The 23,489-nt window shown below is 40.4% G+C and overlaps 1 protein-coding gene across 1 annotated transcript; it reads left to right on the forward strand.

Moving 5' to 3' along the window:
- On the forward strand, window positions 1–22,903 carry CHAF1B (chromatin assembly factor 1 subunit B). Its single transcript, XM_072398282.1, has 14 exons — window positions 1–81; window positions 3,096–3,233; window positions 4,589–4,721; window positions 7,325–7,442; window positions 8,641–8,744; window positions 10,147–10,243; window positions 10,418–10,502; window positions 11,609–11,702; window positions 11,813–11,882; window positions 12,085–12,173; window positions 13,091–13,253; window positions 14,277–14,720; window positions 16,747–16,844; window positions 17,833–22,903. The coding sequence occupies exons 2-14, from the start codon at window positions 3,111–3,113 to the stop codon at window positions 17,961–17,963; spliced, it is 1,749 nt and encodes a 582-aa protein (XP_072254383.1). The 5' UTR covers window positions 1–81; window positions 3,096–3,110; the 3' UTR covers window positions 17,964–22,903.
- Window positions 22,904–23,489: the final 586 nt, after the last annotated feature.

Genomic DNA, 23,489 nt, shown 5'->3' on the forward strand with positions numbered 1-23,489 from the left:
GGAGGAGGAGCAGAGACAGAGGGGCGCGGGCGGGAAAGTTTCAGCAGTCAAACATTGCACAGGCTGACACACGAACGGGAGGTGAGTGCCGGTAACGGGGATCACCAACACCCGCCTTTATCTTCACGTACCGGATAAGGTCCTAAGACAGAGGGATTGGGATGCAGCGGTTTTGGTGCGGGCGGGGACGTGACAGTGATGAAGTGTAGAAGTTGTGGTGAATGTTGTGGTGAATGTGGGGGGCTCATTCTTCCTGTGCAGAATATGGAGGACACGGCTCTGTGTCTTTATTCCTGTGTGTGTGACTGCAGCCAGGATAATATGTGCTGTCACTACAATGTAATATACCATCATTGCCAGGGTATGAAGTTTTGGCCCCAAAAAGGCCCCATTTATGGGCCCCCATATAGTAATCAAGCCGATTCCTACCAGTCAGGGTCATTCCTTAATCCTGATGTTACAGTATAGCCCAATCTGTGCTTGGGATGGTATAGTGAAAGGGTTAAAAATTGTTAGGCTTTTGTACCCTTGGGTAGATTTCCCTTCACTTCCTGTCCCAGGGACACAACAGGAAGTGAGAGAATTCCGTTCTAAGTGCTCTTCTCTTATGTAGGTGCGCTCTGCAGAAATCACGCACCTCAATATGCATTTTGTTGCACACAAATATATCGTACGCCCCATTTTTCAAAGCCCAATGCATGCACTTAGGTGCCACAGCCGCGTGTCGCTGCATTGTAATGCATTTGTGTTTTTGGGGTGTCAGAAACCGCAGCACAGGACATGTTCTGCATGTGTTAACAGAAAGCATTCTTCATCCCTTAGATCAGGGGTGTCAAACTCTGGCCCGCGGGCCAAATTTGGCCCACAATGCCTTTTTTTTGGCCCCCCAAGGGAACCTTAAATAGAATTTCAGCTGGTCCCGCGCTACCTAAATTTCCTGGCTCACTTCGAACTTAAAAACAAGCACCCCCCTTGCCTTGGCTGGGCCCCTCTTGGACTGGTTTTCTGGAGGAAGGAAATTTAGGAGCCGGTGCTATTTAAGTTTAAAATGGCCCCAGGATTTTGTTTTTAAGGTTTTAAATTTTGCCCAATGTGGAATATGGGTTTGCACCCCCTGCATAGGAGAACCTTTTCTAACCTTTTTTTTTTTTTACTCCCTAGGAACCCTTAAAAAGTTTTTGGGTCTCAGGGAACCTCTGATAAGAGAATGCCCCCATTGTAGTGATAATCGGGGAAAGAATGCCTTTTATTCCAAATGCTGCTAAAAGAGCACCAGGGTCATCCTGTTGACTCTGACAAATGACGTTGAATTTAGCTCTATGCCGGAACCACCAGATGGGGGCGCAGTCAGGCCAGCCTCCAGTAACCTCTAATAACCACTGGAGGTGCTCTAGAGTTCCATGGAGCTCTGGTTGGTAATGGGTACACACTTCCAATAATTATCGTTAGAAAGCGAACGATTACGACTGAACAATTATGCACAAATATATTTGAACGATTGTATTGTGCTGTAATCATACGATTGTTCAAATATAATCCACCAATAATGTACACACGCTAGATGCAATTGTTTGAACGATACAGGGAGTGAAATGTAAAGGAGAAAGTTTATTGCAGAAACATGCATGATCACTGAACGGCCATACACACGATAGAGAACGATCGTCGGCCAATCAGATCCGCCGTGATGGTTGTTCATTTACAACGACAATCCTCGTTCGGCATCGTCATTGGTCACCTTTTTTGGCAACGATTTTCGGCCGATCAGTCGTTTCGTTTCCAGCGATAATTATTTGAAGTGTGTACGCAGCTTAAGGCTACGTACACACGTCAGATGATTCTCAATCGATAAGCGCCTCGGGGCTGACATCAGACGAGAATCTGCCGTGTGTACAGCGGCCCTCCGACACCCTTCATGGATCCGTCCTGGTGTATCAACGAACGATAGCAAAGAAAGTGAAGGGGAGAAAGGGGTCTCCCCCTCCTCTCAGGTCAGGTGTTCCCAGTGAATAATTTCACCTTCTATCTTGGTTTAAGAAGAACAATGGTGTTGTGGTCCCTATTGATCCCCCTATTTGGGGAAAAAAAAAAACTGTGATGTTTCCCCCAGCCTCATTTAGCTGGTTGTACCACCAGGCACTTTTGGCTGGCTGTTTTGGGTTGGGTTACAATACAGAGGCTGCTACCCACAGTGGAAAACAGTGGAAGGAATGGGGAGGGAGTGACGGGTTGGGCACCATTTCTGTTGCAGAAATAATACAGAAAGATGCCGAAGGGCTGAATATTTATCATCGCATCCTGCTACCTCTGATCCCCGGAACTGTATGGTGTCATGCTTTAGGGGTGAAGTAGTGTAAGGGTAGAAAGGATGCACACCAAGAACCGCACTGCTGCTTATTGGCAATGAAGAGAAACAAGGGACAACCATTGTGAACACATTAGAGCAGTGTTACCCAACGCGGGTTCCTCCAGAGGTTGCTGGGGGTTCCTTGAGAAGTTTATGGCTCTCAGGTCAGTTTAAGTGACAGCAATGATCTTTTTGGCTATTTGTAAGGGTGACATTCTTCCCAATGGTCACCAATGTAAGAGACATTCTTCTCACTGACTACCCAACTAATGTACTGTGAGCTGTGGACATAATAATTATAGAAGGGGTACCCTTAAGACTTAAAAGTTTTTTCAAGGGTTCCCCCATATTAAACAGACAAGAAATGCTGCATTTGAAGGTTGCTCAGTATTTTTGATCCAGATAATAGGCAGCAGACAACAACCCGATAAAGATTCTTTACTTGGCAGCAACAGGATTACAAAGACAACGCACACCTTTAGCAACGGTATCGCCCCTCTTGTCTGTTTTTACTGCTGCTGGTGAGATTTCCTGAAAAAAAAAAACAATTCTCTGCATATCTGTTGATTTCCCATTCATGGTGACAATGTTATCCCCAGGGCAGGAAGTAAGGGGAGAATCTTTCCAATGGAGTTCTGGTAGGCAACACTGAGGGTCCTGCCTGAAACAATTCAATGCAGTAAAAAAAAAAAGGTATTTGCTATTCAATGTCTTGTTTTTGTAAATTTGCCTTTGCTTTTTTTGTCAGGTCCTAGCATTCAGAATGAAGGTGAACACCTGTGAGATTTCCTGGCATAACCGCGAGCCCGTCTATAGCGTTGATTTCCAGCATGGGACCAGTAAAGTAAACAGAATGGCATCAGCAGGAGTGGACACTGCAGTGCGGGTAGGTTCCTCTTACACAGAGGAGATCTTATAGAGCAGCAGTTGCCAACCTTTTCGGACCTGCGGACCACTAAAATTACCAGCTCTGGACCAAATGTGCGGGCAGCTGGGTGTCACTCAAAGGTGAAGACACCTCCACTTTAGTGACGTCATAATGCCAGAACCCATCCACTCTCCCATCGCAGGGTGAGACCGCCATGGGAGAGTGAGTGGGTTATGTCCAGAGACGCAACCCGCCCACCGCCCTGAGCTTGGGATCTGTATGGAGGACATGGTTGGCGGCTCTGGCTGATGCGCCTCCCTCCAGCGGGGTCCTTCTATTGACCCCGCTCGGGGGTTCATCGGCCAGAGTCCCGGACCAATGGTTGGCGACCACTGTTAGAGTACCTGCTATGAAAGATCTGTAGGGACAGATATTTTTGATTCCCCGTACTTGGCTGTAATTCTGTGATTAGAATGCTCAAGCCATTCAGCTGAATCAGGTTTGCATATAAGCCTGGTCGAATCCAAATCTGCATTCCAGGTGAGTGATTTAGAAAGCATTCTGGTCACATGATCACTACCGCAGCCATAAAACTAGGATGGCCATGAGGGAGAATTGGTAATTTTTTTATATATTTGTTATAATAACACTTCTTGAGTACAGGTCAGCATTAAATAGTATGACAGGTTGGCTGGTACTAAACTCCCACATACAGAACCTATATTTTTACACAGAGCTCTTCTGTGTATGCATATTGTATTAGAACCTCTGCAGATATTTTGTTCACATCCAAATGAAACAAGATGTTTTTAAATGTGTTTGCAGTCTAGCCCACGTTGTACAGGCCTTTCCGTGAGCAACATTCCGTGGCAGAGGGTCTTCATTTTACTCCCTATTTAATGTGCAGCGCTGCATAATATGTTGGCGCTATATGAATCCTGTTTAATAATAATAATAATAATAATAATAATATTTAATAATCTCCTTCTCGTTCAGATGAACCTGGCACCATTAAAATATTGCATGCACCATAAAGGATGCAGCAGCTGTCACTGAGGGTGGGTTGCCTTTAAAGACAATGACAATCATTACGTCGGCTAGGAGTCACAAAGCTAAGAGTATAATACCTAGATAAGACAAACCTGTGTGGTTGGAGTTCTGTTTTGACGTTAAATAGACTCTGCTATAGAATAAAAACTTGAAGTTATTTGCAGTCTTTCATTACTGTGAAGGAAAAAGTTAGACTTTTCCTTACTTCATCACTGTGCATGACATTACTGTAGTTCTGTGTTGTGAGAAAACTATCCAGTATTAAGTTATGAATTCCAGTTCTTTTTTCTTAGATAATGAATGTTGTATTTGTGTCTTTCCAGATATGGAAAGTCGAGAGGTCTGAAGAAGGGACAGCACTCGTGGACTTCTTAGCTAGCCTTGTGCGGCACACCAAAGCTGTTAATGTAGTTCGATTCTCTCCAAATGGAGACATTTTGGCCTCCGGTGGGGACGGTAAGATTTCTTTGAATTTTTAATCATGAATTTACTCCAAACAATACCTTGGTAAGGAAGAAGCAAGAAATAATACCTGAAACAAATATTGGTTTATTTTGAAAGCAGGCAGATATAAAACATGTATTGCAGATCTATATTCATCATCAAAGCTATGTTCGAACTGGCCATGAGGTTTTGGTGTGATTAGTGCTTCCTCGTGCCAGTATACCACTGCCTCGGGGGTGACCCTACAAATATGGCAGCCCCATAGAAATGTTTTTTACTACACAGTATTCATATAGCACCAACATATTACGCAGCGCTGTACAAAGTCCGTAGTCATGTCACTAGCTGTCTCTCAAAGGAACCATACTATACCATACACCTACCATAGTCATAAGTTTTTAATACAGTTAAGGTCAGTTTTGGGGCGAAGCATGTTTTTGGAATGTGGGAGGAAACTGGAGTATATGGAGGAAACCCATGCAAATACGGGGATAACCTGAAAACTCCATGCAGATAGAGTCCTGGTCGAGATTCAAACCTGGGACCTAGCACTGGAAAGGCCAGAGTGCTAACCTCTGAGCCACCATGCTTCTCATAGAAAATTAATAGGAGTTGCAGTGATTAGTACCAGTACTGCTTACCGCTGCCAGCTATCAAATGCGCAGTCTGGTTCTTTAATGGACCACCCAGCTGTCAAGGTGCTGGCTACCTTGAACCGTGCAGGATTACTTGATTCCGAGACAGCCGTGACCTGCCCTAAATGTAAGCGCAGTGCAAATGCCTTAATTTGTTCCTGTAGCAGCCAGTTTTTTATATGTATAGGACAGAGTGGGGAAACCAGCACTAGGAGCCAATAGGTTCTGCAGAAACATGTTGATAGGAGAGTTGGAAAGATTATTTATTATTATTAAACAGTATTTATATAGCGCCAACATATTTTGCAGTGCTGTACATTAAATAGGGGTTGCATATGACAGTGACACAGGAGTAGGAGAGGTCCCTGCCCGAAAAAGCTTACAATCTATGCTGTGGGGAAGCAGCCCACAATAGGAGGGGAAATGTTGATCTACATACAGGGAGATGAAAACTTTAGTAAAAATAACCAGCCTACCTAAAATTGGAAGTTGGGGTTGGAAAGATGAGCCTATTTCTCTTTCCGCTTCCCATTCACTCTCCACTCTTACTAGTGTTTGTAACCTGTAAGTGATGGGAAAGATTAGGGCACTTCGCCTGTTAGTAAGATGACGGGGCTGATCTGTGTGAAACCTAAAAGTGAAATACAAATCCTTTGGCAAGTTAAAACTTCTCTTATGTTTTGTGTGTTGGCCTGGAGTTTAATTTTAATGGTTGTTAAAACAAAGTTGTGGAATTTGTTTCTCTTCACAACAAAAAAACTTTTTTTTTTTAATTTGTAAATATACATATGCATACAGAATAATAGAGTATGGGGAAGAGGAGGAAATGTTTTCTGCAGTGTAGGATTTTGATGTAGTGGAAGTGACTAGTGACATAGTTGAATACCGGGAGTTACCCACACCCTATCATATGATGGATCCTTATGATGTGTGCTGGAAACTGAACCATTTACTATTTCAAGAAAAAGTGCAAAAGCTCTATATTATCTCTTTACCTTTATATTTCTCTTTAGTGCATCATCCAAGGACTGCTTTACTATGTACCCTACTCTGAATGCTGCAGACTGCATTATTCTGTGCATTATTTTACAAACTCCACTGATGCTCATTACATTCCACATAATAACAATCCCACCATTTTCATATACAAGTTAATCCTACAATGAACAAGCATAGTTTTGTTTGTGTTACTTTGTTAGTTTGCCTTGTTAACTAAATGCAGAGGTATTGCTGACTGCAGGCTGGTCATACACACAGCAACTGTTCAGCCACCACCTTTCTTATACATCGGATTGCCTGGTCATTTTTAAATAGAAGCATTGCGAATCACATCAATCACAGACACCCTTTAGCCAGTTGCAGACCACCTAGTTGAGCAAGGTGGTTACAGAATCTATTGGTGCATCTTACTCTTTGGTAAAACATTAACTGTTGGGATTGACCATGCAGATCTGTTCTTGTTGCCCATTGAAGCCGGTAACAAAAACCCACGGGGTTGATAAAAAAAAGCAGGCAGTTTCAGTGGTACTGATCATAAAATTCATACAAACTTTATTAATACAAAATTAAAAAAAAAAAAAATACTCTTTTAATGTACATCAAAATTAGAACAGGTTGCAAAAAGGTACACACAAACATGTTTTGAGACATGGCTTCTTAGTTTAATGATTGTATGTTAAAATTACCCAAAAAACTTCAGACAGTCAGATATTTGAATTAAACCTGATGTATTTCACAGAATAAACCCGCTTCTTCAGGGGGAAAAAATATCTGACTGATTTGCTACTTATTGGCAGTGGTCTACCTAGATAAAGTATTTTTTTGTATATGGGGACTTATGTTCATAATATAAGGGATTAGTAATATACAACAAAAACTGTTCATCATTCTCCACTTTAATGCAGGCCCACAATATCAGACAGTAACTGGTGATTAGGTGTATGTCTACAAGAAAAATTAAATGATTTCTTTGCCCTATAGATGCCGTTATATTGTTATGGAAACTGAGTGAAAACAAGGAAATGGAAATAACCCCTTTCACTGATGAAGATGAATCTGAAATGAACAAAGAGAACTGGACTGTGTACAAACACTTAAGGTACAAGCTGTAATGTTTTAGCATCTAATGATTAAACCAAAAAATATTATCCTGCAAGTACAATGACTTTCCCACAAGTGTAATAAAGTGGAACTAAACTTGCTTTACTCATCTGCTCCTATTCCTTCATGGGGCGCCACCGTCTTCTTACTTCGTCTCTACAATCTTGGGCTATCTTGATTGGCCTGGGTGAAGTAAGTCCCACGCAGGTATGGGAGCCTATTCATTCCCCGAACTTGCGAGGGAAGCTGGTTGTGCTATTTTGCCAGATACTTGTAGTAATCAAGCAAGTGGGATGGCTTATTGCAGAAGGGGCATCGGTATTCTCCCCAGTTTTTTTGGTGTTAGGAAACAGCTGTAGGTAGCTGGCTGCCCCTGTATTGTGATTCTACTTTTCAGTAACCACCCAAAAATATCCGGATGGTTACTGAAAAAGTTGGTGCACCCATCTAAAAGGGGCTGGGGAGAATGCTGGATATTGCCTGTCCCTTCCTGCAATAATGATCTGCCTGATCGTGAACTTTTAAAATAAATTAGACATATTGGGTGATGTTCACATATACTTTGTCAGATACAGGCACTGATTGACCATTCATGATAGTTCATATGTGTTGCTGCTAATTGGTGTCTGAAGATCAGCAGCACCACCAAATTCAACACGTTTTAGGTACCTGGAAGTTTATGGGGGATTTTAATGTTTGCGTCAGTCTTTGAATGTTGGCTTTTACTTAATTACAGGATCATGGATACATGGTGGACATTTTATTTAGTGCAGTGGTCTCCCCAGCCCCTTTAAGCTGGTTCAGTAACCACCTGGCTATTTTTGCGTTGTTACTGAACACTTGGGTCATAATATTGGGGCTGCCATCCGCCTAAAATTTCTTCCCATCTAGCTTAAAAAAAATTCTGAGTTGAGCACTGTAGCCTAAAGCTTGCTCTCTGTAACTCTTACCTCTAAACAATTGATCCTGTAGTGTGCAATTTAAAAGTTCCAACATTAGACCAATATTGTACTACCTTATCCCACTGTTTGGGGCCAAGTGGATCCTATAGAATTGCACATTAGGGAGGTTGGGAACCATAGTGAGACATTCCTTACTTTCTACAAAACATAAATTAAGTTCCTGTTTAATCCTCCCAATTCTTTACTTTCACATGGATTTTGTGTTAAAATGTACTTTTATTTTTTTTTTTGCAGGGGTCATATAGAAGATGTCTACGACATCTCCTGGACAAAGGACAGCAACTTCATGGTCTCTGCATCTGTAGACAATTCTGCCATCATTTGGGATGCTGTAAAAGGTATGTAATCTACAGACTGAGTATTCAGAGAACAATTTTGGGGTAAAAACTTTTGTGGCTGGTCATTCTGCTTAACCTAAAGTGGCTTTCCTAACGCTTGCATTCAGTAATTATATTAAAGCTTTCTCTGTAGTGATTAGGAGAAGGAGGCCTGAAGATGTCAAGAAGCATACAGAAGACCCCAAAGCTTACTGACCAAAAGTGTTGGGGATTTGGTTTCTTTATCATCATAGTATTGTCTACTTGTGTTATTTGTAGGAACATTGGTGGGTCTGTGCATACTTTGACAGATTTGGTCCACAAATTTAGTCTGTAACTTAATGTGGACAGGTTGCACTGTGCTCCACACATGAAGTAAGCAAATTTGCTTTTATAATGCATGCTGCATTAACATTAGCTTCCAAAGCTGCCTGAGATTTAATTAATATTTGTAAAAAAAAAACTATTTTAACATCGACCATTTCATTTATCAGTTCAAATCTCTTTGAAATGACTTTTCCAGAAAAAAGAATGGTTCAGTACAGCTATCTCTGGTATGATTTCCACATTGGCCAACAACCTGAGCAGTTAAATATACAAATATGTGCTGTGTTGCCTGATTATGGATATACAATTTTTTGCTGTTTATTGTGTTATAGCTCCGCTAGTCAGTAAGGCTTTTTGCCAACTATCAGAAAATGTATTGCAGTGACTATATCACAATGCACAGCCACCTGCCTGACTGTTGTGATACTGACCCCATTAATTACTCTGAAAAGGCCAATGCTTAATAACTGACAGTTGCATACAGCAATGTGTTATTAGACACAGTGCATAGGTGGGAGCATAAAGCATTGCTTTGTATGCAATTTCTGAAGCCCTTGCATATCGCATATAGTTGGAACAAAGCCTTAATTGCAGATTCTTCCATTGACCACTCCTTGCTTAGCAGTGATTCCGTTGATTCATTTTCTGAAGCATAGAAGGGGGGAGGTGACATAGGAAGCTAAATTGCTTAGCCAGCAACTTTGTACATCATTGGTCTGCCTATATGCAGCTAAACAAAGTCTCATCAGTTTAAGGCCATATGCAGTGTTCTCCCCACCACCGCCTGGCACTTTTCAGTAATCACCTGGCTGTTTTTGGGTGGTTAATGAAACGTTGGGTCACAGTAAAGGGGCCACCAACTGCCCACAGCTGTCTCCCACCTAGCTTAAAAAATTGTGGAGAATAGGGTATACAGAATTACAGATCATGTGGTAGGTTAAACAATAAACCTTACTGAATTATACCTGTGTGTTTTTGTATTTTCTGTAAGCCCTGTGTACTTTTCAGGGCTTTTAAAAGTTCACTTAATACGTTGGATTTTGTTGTTATTGCCGAGGCTCAATTAAATGATTATTTTTTGTTTCATTCATTACAGGCCAGAAAATGTCAATCTTTAATGAACATAAAAGTTACGTCCAGGGAGTGACCTGGGATCCCTTGGGCCAGTACATAGCTACACTGAGCTGTGACCGGTAAGCGTTGACCCATATATTTAAAAAAAAAAAAAGTGATAGTGGTATATACACCACTGTGGTGTGTTGAATCTTTGGGGTTTGACTGTGATGCGTAAAGCATGACCCGTAACAGAAGGATTTAATTTTAGTGCATCTGTGAGCATCAAATAAAAGTTCTTTCTCTCTGTGTAGTGTTTTGAGGGTGTACAGAACGGAGTCGAAGCGAGTAGCCTGCAACGTCAGCAAAATGACATCAAACAACACCGCAGATGGAGAGGTAGGTGGTCAGGGTGTGCTAAAATACAGGATTCTGTGCCATATTTGTGTATAGCAGAATAAAATTCATGCTGCTGTGCTTTGCCTTGAAATCCCCCCCACAGTTTTTGTCCCACCTTTCTGACCTGGTAAAAAAAATAGCCCCCTAGCCGCTCTCTTTGCTCCTCCAATGACCTACTAATGACTTCCTCACTCATAACCTCATCACACGCTTGGCTCCAAGACTTTTCTAGAGCTGCCCCAACTCTCTGGAATGGTCTTTTTCATCCTTTTCAGCTTGCTCCTACTTTCTGCACATTCAAAAGAGCCATCAAAACCCATTTTTTAAAACTCACCAACCGGTCCCCTTCTGTTTCTAAAACCCTAACTACTTCCCACCACTACATACCTCCCCTCGTATTGTGTGTTACTTCCCCCACCCCATAGATTGTAAGCTCTTTGGGGCAGGATCCTCTCCTCCTCCTGTGTCACTGTTTGGATCTGTCTGTCATTTGCAACCCCTCTTTAATGTACAGCGCTGCACAATATGTTGGTGCTATATAAATACTGTTTATTATTAATAATGCGTACTTTATATAAGCTTTTTTGTGTTTGTATTATTAGTTGTTTTTTTTACAAGGCATTAAAGTCCTCATTGATTGCTCACCAGAATATAGCGGTAAAACGAGCACTTTAGTTATTTGAATGTGTGTTAAAAAATAATACTTACCGGTCCTTAAAATGATTCCTATCCTTTGTTAAAGAACTACACCTGCCAAATTCAATTCTTCCAATTGTGTTGGACACCTGCTTCCCACAATTTACTGTCAGGTTTCATCTGCTGGGTGCTGTGTCTTGTGGTCCCTGCAAACCTGTAGTGATGTAGCTGCTGGTAGGTGAATCCAGAGCAGATTCTTTAGCTAGTGTAGCTGCAAGAAAGCAAAAATAGGAAAGCACCAGCAGGACTGGTATGTTTAATCTTATTTTGCAGGATTTTTTGACCTTTTGGCTGTGTTTATAAATTTACATTGAGGTTATATTCATATAGAATGGTTTAAAATTTATTTTTTTTTTGCAAATTTTCTAAATGCGGGATTGATGTATGTTATGTTCTTCTTTTCCTGACAGAGTAAAAGCTACAGAATGTTTCATGATGACAGCATGAAATCCTTCTTTAGAAGGCTGACATTTACACCTGATGGCTCTCTCCTACTCACTCCAGGTTTGCTTTCTATAAGTATTCAATAATGTGCTTAAATAAGCAGAGAGAGATTCTACATGTAATAGTATTCCAAGATTTCATCTCATGGTTTCCTCCCTGCTTTTTTTTAGCTGGCTGTGTTGAGGTTGGGGACTCGGTGGTCAACACAACATATGTCTTCTCCAGGAATAATATGAAAAGGTGTGTTTTTGTTACTAAGTAGAGCTCCATTTGTAAATGACCCCCCCCCCCCCCCCCATAAAAAGTTTGTGTGCTTTTTAGGGCAAATGTTGGAACAGCAGTTTTGCTACTTTGTCTTACTTAGAGGCAAGGTTTGAATTTGTAAATTTTGTTTAAAGAGATATATTTCACTAATATTGTGGTGCTCTTTTTCCCCGTTTAGACCTTTAGCACACCTGCCTTGTCCAGAAAAAGCCACCCTTGCTGTTCGATGCAGCCCTGTGTTTTATGAGCTGAGGCCAGAAGTGAAAGGTAAAGAAACTACACAAAATATTTGAATGTGTTTTAATTAGAATGAAGGTTGTGGTTAGCTCCTCTCTCATATACCTTATGCTGTGTGTGCCCTCATTCTGTTTACTTGCTGACTCAGAAAACCTTCAATTTATAAAACCTATTTTAGTCCTCTAAATGCCTCTGGTGCAGAAGGTTAAGGAAATTCCTCCCCAGTAGGACTTAAGGTGTCCTAAATACTTATTCATGTTGTGCAAGGAACCAGTCCTCCGTTCTCTCATGATTCACTTGGAAAATGAAGTGGCTAATCTGGCTGACATCTGTAGGAAATGGCAACACCGTTTTATTACGGTTTAACACCAGTAAAAACTTTACATAGACTGAATGATAAAAGTTTATTGTCCCGTCAGGTTTACCTTCCTGTTATGTTTAAGGTTTAACTTCATGTTTTGCTAGGTGTCACCAGATTTGTGAATCCAAAACATGAGCTGATACTAAACTTTTTTTAAATGTGTCCTTAGTAGGTAAACTGTTGACAAACAGCATAGATTGTCACTTTTACTAATGAATTGGCAATCGTGTCAGCTGAACTGCTTTTTTGAATGGAGTAAACAAAGCAGTACTGGTACTTTACAAATGACACTTTTTGAGAACGGTTACAGACTACCCCTTTTATAAACTGGTCCTACTCTGCATAGAATCTAAAGTGGGTTGCATTGTTTAAGATGATTAACTGGGGCTTTTAGACAGTCGTGCTTTTCTTCCTCACCTATTACCAAAAGAATCTTTAATCTGTCACTTTCCATCCTGGGTTAGAATTTACAGACCCCTTTTAAATGTGACAAAAATAAAGGCCGCATCATTTGTGTCCCATTTGGATTGTTTCTGTGTAAATTAGGGATCTGTTAATACAAGCATTCACTTTCATTTCCTTTCAGGTGAGAATGGTGAATCTCCTCCTCCTGGCCTGATTTCTCAGCCTTATCGGATGATTTTTGCAGTGGCTTCTGAAGACGCTGTGCTCTTCTACGACACCCAGCAGCATTTTCCTTTCGGTTATATTTCCAATGTGCATTATCATACACTGAGCGACATATCTTGGTAAGCCTACATTGCCTCATAACTGAATATATAGGCTCCGTTTTGAGGTATATACTGGCATATTGCCTGGCTAATAAGAAAATAAGGCTTGTGTTTAAATATGTATAAGGCTAACCTATTAAACTAGTTTTAACATTATATAAAAGGGTGATTATCCTTTTTATGTAATGGGGGAAAAATGTCTTTTTTTGGGAGGTCCTCCCCTCTTCCGACTGAAATCTGCAGCTACCTGTGATACTTGGTCACATATCCCAGTAGGCTGTGGGCTGCTTCTTCTGCACATGCCCTGCAATGTAAAAAAAAAAAACTAAGGAAGCAGATGGCTGCACTGCAATGACAAGCGCCAGAAAGAAGAGAAAAGCCAAGATAGCATGGCACTCCATGGGCTCTGTTTGCGGGTGGATCAAAGGCTTTTCACAAGTAAAGGTAAGTTCCGCTTTAAATGCTGATTATCATGAGTGAATGAACTTCACTTTCATGGTACACAGCAGTCAGAATTAAAGCCTTGGCCAAGTCCATTCATCTTATTGGTTTGTAATTTGGTTATCCTAAAGCATGTTCATGTTGAGATTGCCATTTGGTTTAAAGTGAGATGTGTGTCAATGGGCCAGTGTCAACATCACTTTAAAACTCTTTTGAGATTTAGAAACCGTTGACTGGAACAGTTGACTTTCTACATTTTACCTGCTTTAACTATTATTGCATACCCATGGACCCATATACCAAACAAAACATGTTTGCTCAAACCTTTGTATACCTGTTGCTGTCATTTTTAAATTATTCATCTTGGCGAAGATGAAAAAGGTATTTTGGTAGCTCACAGACTGCCATTTTGTGTTTAATTGAATTGCTTTTTAAATGTTTAGTAAACTTTAAAACTTACTTTTTACATACTCCTAGCAGGATTGTATTGCCTTCTCTGTCCTCAGAGGGATGTCCCCTGTACTTTCTACCCCAGATGATTACTGAAAGAAACAAATATCAAAACCAGTTATCCAATATTCCATTTCTTATGTTTATCAGGTCCGGTGATGGGACCTTCCTTTCCATCTCTTCCACGGATGGATACTGCTCATTTGTCACTTTTGAGGAAGGCGAGCTTGGAGTGCCACTTAAGGAGAAACCAGCTTTAATTCTAAAGACTCCTTCCACAATGGAGAAAAAGATCAGGAAGTCTCAAGGTAGAAGGATTTCCTCTCCCATTCTCCGAACAGGGGAACTAACGCCTTCTGCAAAGGCCCATGAGCAATCCAGTCCATTAACCCCCATCCATGGCAAGCTTGCAGCAGCAGCCTCCGGTAGTGATCTGCCAACAACGCCAGTGATCATAACTAATTTTCTATCAACACCGACATCTGAGGACAAGAAAAAGGAACAGAACAGCAAAAATGCACAGCCCAGGCGGATCACGCTTAACACCCTGGAAGCCTGGAGCAAGCCCAGCAAACCTGTCACACCGAGCCCACGGTTAGTAAATGCCTTTAGTATAATAGCGCTACTGCTCAATGAAAACTATTGTGGTAGATGGGCATTTTGTCTTTGAGCTTGTCATTTTTTGCCAGGATTTGACAATTATGTACTTGACATCATGGAATATGTAGGCCAGAAATAATTGTTGGTGCCCCTGCAGTTTAGCACACAGTGCCTCCCCTTGTTCCTTCCTCTCACCAACACGTGATGAAATTATTAAATATAATCTATCCACTTTAATTTACGTACTTTATTTCAGTTCGAGCGACCTCATTATGTCTGTGTGCTTTACTATGCAATACAGTCAGCTTGCAGAGTTTTCTGATAACAGGGTGCTGTGGTAATGCCACCACGTTATCCTTTGGTTGAAAGAACTGATTTCTAATGCATGAAGGGGACAGTTGGGCTGTGGAACATAATGTGGTGGACAGATAATGCTTGGTGTCCTCCAGACAAGAATAAGACAAGTTTTGTATGACGTGCTGCAACTTCTGAAGCTCAGAGTTCAGTAAAATTAGAATAAGCATGATTACAGAAAATAGCACAATAAAGGAGCCTCGTTCAGTTGTACATGACCCAAAGTAAAGCTAGATATTAACCTTCAGCCATAGCATAGGCTGACCTGTCTCCCCCACTTCTGCCATACCGTGTGGTTGCATAGTGTAAAGCCTGACTCCAGAAAAAAAGGTTTCCAATAGATTTGTCAGGAAGGTTTTAGATCCTTTGTCAGATTATTTCTCTCTGTTTCTAGTTTGCTGTCAGATCAGGAAGTACAATAGAGAGTGCAATGGCAAAAACACATTTTAGTATCCAAAAAAACTAGGCATGGGTAAAATGGCTGTTTATATTTGAGAAAGGACCTCCGTGACAGATATTCCTTCCATGGAAATCCTCAGGTGTTTCCTGTTATAGGGTGACAACTGTCTTATAATTGTGCTCGGTCATTGTCACCTTGTCACCTTATCACATGTTCTCCTAGCACTGACTCAGGGCACAGGCATGGTCCACTTTAGTTTTATCTGGAACATGAACAATGAAATGCAGCTCATACTCCATTTACTGCATGTAGAAGGGAAGAGTCAGAAAGAGGGAAGGAGATCAGGAACATTGAGAGGGAAAAAGTGACCCTTCATAATGAGCAGTGCTTTAGCAAACTAAATGTCTTCCAGTTGGGGTTTACATTTACCTTAACAAGTGCAATATTTCTTACACAACCAGTGTTCTCCCCAGCCCCTTTTAGCTGGGCGCACCACCCAACGCTTTTCAGTAACCTCCCAGCTGTTTTTGGGTGTTTACTGAATAGTCCTGGACCTGTCAACATTGTAGGGATCTGCGCCGCCATCTTTACTGCTAGCTCTGCGGCAAACTTCTGTGGAGATTGTGTTCCCCGTCGCTGATTGGATGATACAGCACAGAGCCAAGGTATGAGGTACACATCGTATGTGCCTTAAAATTTAGAGATGAAAAAAAAAAAAGCCACCAGAAGGCTGGTTATTTGACAAAAGAGACATTGCAATTGTCTTTTGTCAAATGGTACTCCTGGTGATTTTTGTTTTCTCAGTTTGGGTCCGCTTTAAGTAGGTGCATTATATTTCTCCACCACTAGGTGTCTCCCATTTCCAATACTTGCTGCAACATCTGATAACCAATCTCACATAACAACTGCAAAACAGAGAAATTCTAAAGTCCAACTACTTACCTAAAGCCATAGGTGAAATAGTCACTTACAGAGCTTAGTGGCATCGGAGCAATTTAGGCCTTTTCATTCCCATTCTTTCACCCGAAGAGATGGCACCACCTGTTTAAGTGTAATAGTGTAACATCTATTTGCTCCTTCCAATGTGTTTTCTTTTTTTTTTTTTTTTTTTTATACCTAAATCAAACTAACTTTAATACTTTTTTAATTTTTTGTTTTGTCTGTGATTGAGTAGGTTTGTGTGTACCAATAGATATATAATGTCATCTAATTCATAGTTTGCAATGAATTATGTCTTTGACTTTTCTCTTATCTGCCACTATACAGGAGAATTGCCTTAGTACCTGTAAAGACAAATTCACCTAATACACAACAGATAGCTCCAGCGTCCCCAGCACCCAGCAAAATGGAATGCAGTAGCACTGGTAAGTACCAAAACCCTTGTGATTAAAAACACAAACTAATGTTTCTTGTATCTATTTGCTGTTTTGCCAGCTTTGTGGTCCACAGGAGTACACAGTCAAGTTTATCCACTCCTCTCTTTAATTACTACATAAAACATTGTTCACCCATTTCTTAATGTAGCATTTGATTTCCTTTACCTTAAAGGAGAAATCATTTTAACAATTTTTTTTGTCAGAAACATGCCAAGTCTTTATCAAAAAAACTTTTTTTTTTATTGCTGGCATCTTTGTTGTCTGTGTAAACTGTACAATGCATAGCCAGAGCTAGATTCTAGAGACAATATATCTCCTGCATTCATATGCAAGAATCAAAAATTTGTGGCTCAGTGCTCAACCCAGAAATTTTTTTAAGCCGGGTGGGAGGAAATTGAAGGTGGGTGGCAGACCCAGTATTGTGACCAAACTCTTTAGTAACCACCCAAAAACAGCCGCATGGGTGCTGAAAAGTGCCGGGTGGTGCGCCCAGATAAAAGGGCCTGGGGAGAACCCTGTGGCTGACTGGGGTCATGAAGAATTAGTAGATGTCATGATGACAGGATCCTAGATCAGTTATAGCAAAGCATGGGAGGAGTTGGTAGGAATGTGTGTGGCACAACAACACCAATCAGTTTACTTCATCTCTAAAGTTGAACCCAAGAGTAATTTCAAAGTTTGTATTGAGTCTTCTCCCCTACTCTGTACAAGAAGCAAAAAAGCACTTTAAAGTCCTTAAGCAAGTTGATATGAAAGATGAAATTGTCAGGTGCACATGCAAGAATCAGTTGTTGAGCAAATATTGGGTAGAGTTGGAGCTTACTTCTAAGCCTCACCCCACCTGCTAACAAATGATTCTTGGTAAAATATTTTTCTTAATGGATCTTCATTTCCAGCCTTTGTCACCATATATGTACATTAAGTTATAAAACAAATCTTTTTCTTGCATGTCTAACAAGCTTTCCTCTCTCCTCAGACAATTCACCAGTTCAGGACCCATTCTGCAGACCTCCAGAATCCAAACGTCTGAAAACAGAGATTCCTCCAGTTACGATTGTAGATGAGGAAATGCCAAGCTGTAGCAAAGATTGCGATGAAATGTCATAAAAGAGACTTTGCCAGGACCATGATGGATGTGTAAATGATATGATAGGAACACAATGGCTGGTCAACCAACTGTGCAACTAGCAATGGACAGGACACGAGTTGTAACAACATCTAATGTGCCACATGTATGAGTTAAGAATGTCAAGAACTGGCTGAACTGCACTTCAGAGGATTTTCTACATTTTTGAATTTTTTTTTTCTATTTAAATTGTAACTCCACATTTTTAAAGATTTTACTGGCATGAGCCTCCTCAACAGTGAAAGTAATTTCTGCGTGTATTTTTTTTTTTTTTAACTTGGAACGTAAATGAATGCATTAATTTACAATTCAGGCTAAAAAAAGTGGTACTTTAGTTTGGTCTGAGTCTCGGCATGGCTCAGGCTGTTCTGGTGACCATGTTGTCTTGAACATGTGTTGGTGAGATCTATGGTCAGGTGGGAGTTTTGAGTTAGCAATGGGTTCTAACGCTATAGGGATGGAGTTTCCAATGGCGGTATGGTGAATGTTTAGCCCTCTCTTACCCCATATATTTATGCTCCATACAATCCAGGTGCATCAAACCAAAAGGCATAGAAAATTTTGTAGTTCCTTTTTGTTTTTTACCTCTAGAGCAGTCAAAGCATGCAGCAGTCCAACACATTTCCTGCAGAGAAATTTCTAGAGCTCCCAATTAGCATGAGTGTTACTGATTGCAGAGCTAAACATAAGACTCGGTATGAAATGTGTGCAGAAACACCACCGCATTCAGAGAGCGAGGGTTGTTTTCTTCACCATTTGGACAGGGATAACCTATGGAATGTACCTTAGCAATAAACATAATGTTTGGTTAGACTTTTAAATTGGTGCCACACATCACCTGCATCACGCAGATTTTTTACCATATGATGCGTTGGCAGAGCATTTAATGAAACCACAGACAAGTGTGAAGGGTTTGTAAGTAGTTCATGCATTACATTTTTTAACCCTTTCCAAGGCTGAAGTGATTTAACACAGAAAGTTTTCTTTAAACCTTCATCTAGACTCCACAGGCTAGCAACTAGAGGGCTGTAGGAATATATACCTGTGCTGTGTAATTTACGATATGCTTCTTGAATCTCCAAATGCATTCAAAACTTCCAAAGTGGTTGAATCTGAATGGTTACTTATGAATGTGTCTCTGTGCTGCCATATTTTCATATGGTTTTTCTGTGCCAGAGGCAGCAGAGGATATTCTGACATTGCTAGATGTGTTCTGGATCCTGGATCACAGATAAGAAATAAGTGGGCTAGTTTTTATGTCTGGGTAAAACGAAATTGTTTTCTGAGCAGCCATGTTGTTCTCTGTATGGAACATGTTGATGTGAACCTTTAAAACTAATTGTAAGTGCTATGCAGAATTTGAGTCAAGCTTGCTTTATGCTATATATGACAACACCACCTTTTAGTCTCTTCTAGCACAGCTGCTTATGGATAAGACTTAGAACAATGTTTAGCTTTTCATTAAAAGGTTTAGAGCTGAGGCTTTAAATAACTGAACAGCCATTAACTATTTACCGCAACAAAAATTTCAACAGATACTTTTACTTTCCCACTATTTAAAGATGTTACCCCCAATTTTTTGTTTATGGTGCTGGGATTGACGTGGATTTTTCTGTGCATTCTGCAGTTGATGTAAATCGGTGTTCAACTCAAATTTTTTGAAGACAGGTGGGAAGAAGCTGCAGGCGGGTGGTGGCCCCTGTATTGTGATTCAGCTCTTTAGTAACCACCCAAAATCAGCCAGGTGGTTACTGAAAAGTGCCGCGTGGTGCGCCAGGCTAAAACAGGTTGGGAAGAACACTGCAAAAGGTCCAAGCCCAGGTCATATATTTGTTCTTTAGTGGCTGGCTTTGGTGAAGCTGCTCTAACTTTTCTTATTGGTTTGCTTTTACTGAGCTGCTACAAACTTTTTTTTTTTTTTCTTTTTGGTGGATTGCTTTTCTGGAGTCGCCACTGTTCTCTCCAGAAATTTTTTGAAGCTGTAGGTGGGTGGCAGCCCCTGTATTGTGACCTATCTCTTCAGTAACTACCCAAAAATAGCCGTGTAGTTACTGAAAAGTGCGGGGGTGCACCCAGCTAAAATGGGCTGGGGATAACACTGTCATGGCTTGCTCGGGCCATGGATTGCCTTTCTTGAGCTGCTCTAACTTTTAGTACTCTGTGGATTACCTTTATGGCTGCTTTAATCCATATTTCACAATGTTTTGCCTTGGTGGAGCGTTCTGTTTTTTTTTTTTTTTTCACACAGCCATGTGTTGGTTGAGCTGATATCATCTGCAGCAAAAGGTTGGCAACAACATCTCTCAATTGCTAGTATACAGCATGGTCCAGCCGATAAAGGGAATGCTCTCTTGTGTCATATACCAATGCAGGAGCTAAATTTCTTTGAGGGGTTCTTTTTATAGATGTCCGTTCGTGCAAGTTTAATTCTTCAGCAATAGAAAGTCATAAAGCACTTGATCTTTTTAGCAGGGGGGAGCCCTTGAAAAAACTTTTAGGCCTTAAGGCCCCCCTGCTATAATTACTATATCAACAGTATATTAGTGTGATGGTCAGTGGGAAGATCTCTCTTAGATTGTTGGATAATAGGAAAAATGTCACACTTACAGAGAGCTAGAAATGATCATTGGTGTCACTTAAACGGACCTGAGAGGCACAAATTGCTCAAGGAACCCCTATCAACACCTGGCGGGACCCTGGATAAGAAACCCATAAAGACACTATGGCTGTCATGGTTTGTGCTGTAGATACTTTCACAGCCTATTTAAGCAAAAGGCAATGGATAATTAATGCTATTTGTAAATCTGAGTATTGCATTGCCCTGCTTTACAACATCAAATTATGTAAATTAAAACAGTGGAGTTACACTTTAAATTACTTTGTGATGACTTGACCTCTCAGTGCAATATCTTCAGCATGGATAGGAGGTTACCTTATGTAAATTTGTATAACATGTTGAAAGGGAGTTTTTGTAACTTTTTTTTTTTTTTTTTTTTATAGGTTTCATCTGCTTTTAAAGTTTGGTTGAGGCAGGTGTCTGGCAGAAAGGTAACTCTTATAAAGATGCAATTTTATTTTTTCAGAGCTCTGGTGGGAATAACAGTACTTTTTGATGGCTTTAAAGCTGTAGAGACGTAGAGTCCTACGGCAGTATGGTGAATGTTTAGCTCCCTCCTACCCAGAACTACAAAACCTACTTTCCACTTGCAGTTCCACCTATTGGTGAACTCAAGTATTGTAGCTCAAGCATTGCCACTGCAGGGTTAAATTACGGAAGCTGAGATTTTTCTGTTTAACATTGGTTAGTTCGATAACCTTATTGGTTCAGAGTAAGGCTATGTACATGTGTCAGATGATTCGCTGCCACAGGGCTAGTATCAGACGAGGATCTGACGTGTGTACAAAGGCTGTCCGACGTCGTTCATGGATTGGTCCTGGCGCATCCATGAATAAAAGAAGACGATTGACCGCAATAGAAGGGAGGAGAGCGCAGCGGGGTGCCGCTCTCTTGTTCTCCCCCCTCTCCTCTCTATAGAACAGAACAGCGCTGTATGTACAGTGCTTGTTCATTCGTCTTTTAGTTTTTTTTGGAAAGGATCATGAATGAAAAGACAAAAATCTACCTAGCCCTAAGGTTGTATATATGTGTAAAATTTTTGTCACTGAAAACTTCTTTCTTTCATGTTTGTTTCCAGTGACTGATGAATGAATGGCCCCATTCTATTCTATAAACAGTACTTTGGGGGAAGGACAAGCGAGCCCCGCTGTGCTTTCCTCGACTTTTATAGCAATCATTCCCGATCCGTCCTTGCACATCCATTAATGACCTTGGTCAGCTGATCTACATGTCAGATTCTCGGGCAAAAATTGACTGAATTGTGTACATTTGAAGGGAACGGGGTTGAATATAAAAAAAAAATACTATCTGATTGAAGCCAAGTTCTAACCTAAATGTATTTTATTTTGATGAAGTAAATGATAGTTCTCTGATCCACCAAGCTTTGAAAACTGTGGGGGATAGAGGTAGTGGAAAGGGATATTCAGATTCAGCACCAAGGGATCTGTAGCCGCTATTTACCTCTTTCATCAAATTTACTTCATGTATGATTGAGACAGTTCCTTAAAGTTTATGTAAAGCCCAAACTTTTTTTTTTTTTACATTTTAAAAAAGGGTATCAAGACCCTTGTCTGTTTTTTGTTGTAGAATTCCCTTTCTTACTGCAGACTATGGGAAGTAAGAGAAGATCTTTCCACATGTCCCTGTAACAACTGTAGGTTTTAAATCTGCTTAAGTGCCAAAGAAATACGTTACCAGGCCCACAAGGGAAAGGCCTCTTTCCAGCAGGCCCATAGACGGCAATATAAAACTGACATAAACACAAAACGCATTCAATCCAAAACGAACATTAGGTTTTGGCTTTACATACACTTTAAGCCTGAGAGACGATGTGCTTTTTATCCAAGCATCACAATCCCTGAACCTTTAAATTTAATTTTTAAGCCTTATCAAGCTCCAAAGCTAACAGTTGTAGGTAATACCATAAGTCATCATTCATGCGTGGTGCAATAGAAAGTTTCTCTAAACATTAATTGTTCGCCTCTATCCCTTTGTCCACTGACATTGTATGTTCTGCACTTTGTATTTTAAAATACGGTCATTTTGTAATTCTTATATTCTCTGGCAGTGTTGCCTTGTATGAGTACTTACCTCTGAAGGATCAGATAATTACTCATTTTCATTGTAGTTTGATACAGTTTTATATATATAAATATGTGTATGTTTAATAGCTATTCCCTTAAAAAGAAGAATGAATGCAAAGTGTATGTTTTGTAAATGTTTGTATTAAGAACATAATTAGTGGTTTCGGGGGGTTTTGCTACAAAGATGAAAATCACTAAAGATTTTGTTTTGCTCATGTTACATTTGTGTTATTTTTATTTATGGCAAATTTTAAGTTTTCTACTGGTTTGGTGTGAAGACATTTAGCAAGTGGATGCCATCCCCCACATTTGTTCTTGTTGGACAGCATGCACAATATGTAAAAAGGTTTGACCAGTCCCTACAAACATTTTATTAGCAGAATTGCCAGACACAGAATCAACTGTTTAATGTAAGTTTGCCTTGTTTTATCACAGGTTTGCATGTGTTCTCCTGCTATTGGACTACAGTCGTATTGATGCACAACATGCCTGTAGACTGCCAGCCCCCGTGAATGTTTTAATAGGAAGTCCAGTATGGGACACAGTGATGTTACAAGCTCATTACTGCACATTCCTGCACATGTGTATATATATATATATATATATATATATATATATATATATATATATATATATATATATATACACACACACATACAGCAGAGAAAGGTATTGAATCATGTTAACTTCCCCCCCCAGTAAATATATATCTAATGGGACTATTGACGTGAAATTTACACCAGGTTGGTAACATCCCTAATAATCCACACATACAAAGAAATCCAGGGGCAAGAAACAAAGGGGCA

Source organism: Pyxicephalus adspersus, chromosome 1 (genome assembly GCF_032062135.1).
Source record: "Pyxicephalus adspersus chromosome 1, UCB_Pads_2.0, whole genome shotgun sequence".
Taxonomy (NCBI): Eukaryota; Metazoa; Chordata; class Amphibia; order Anura; family Pyxicephalidae; genus Pyxicephalus; species Pyxicephalus adspersus.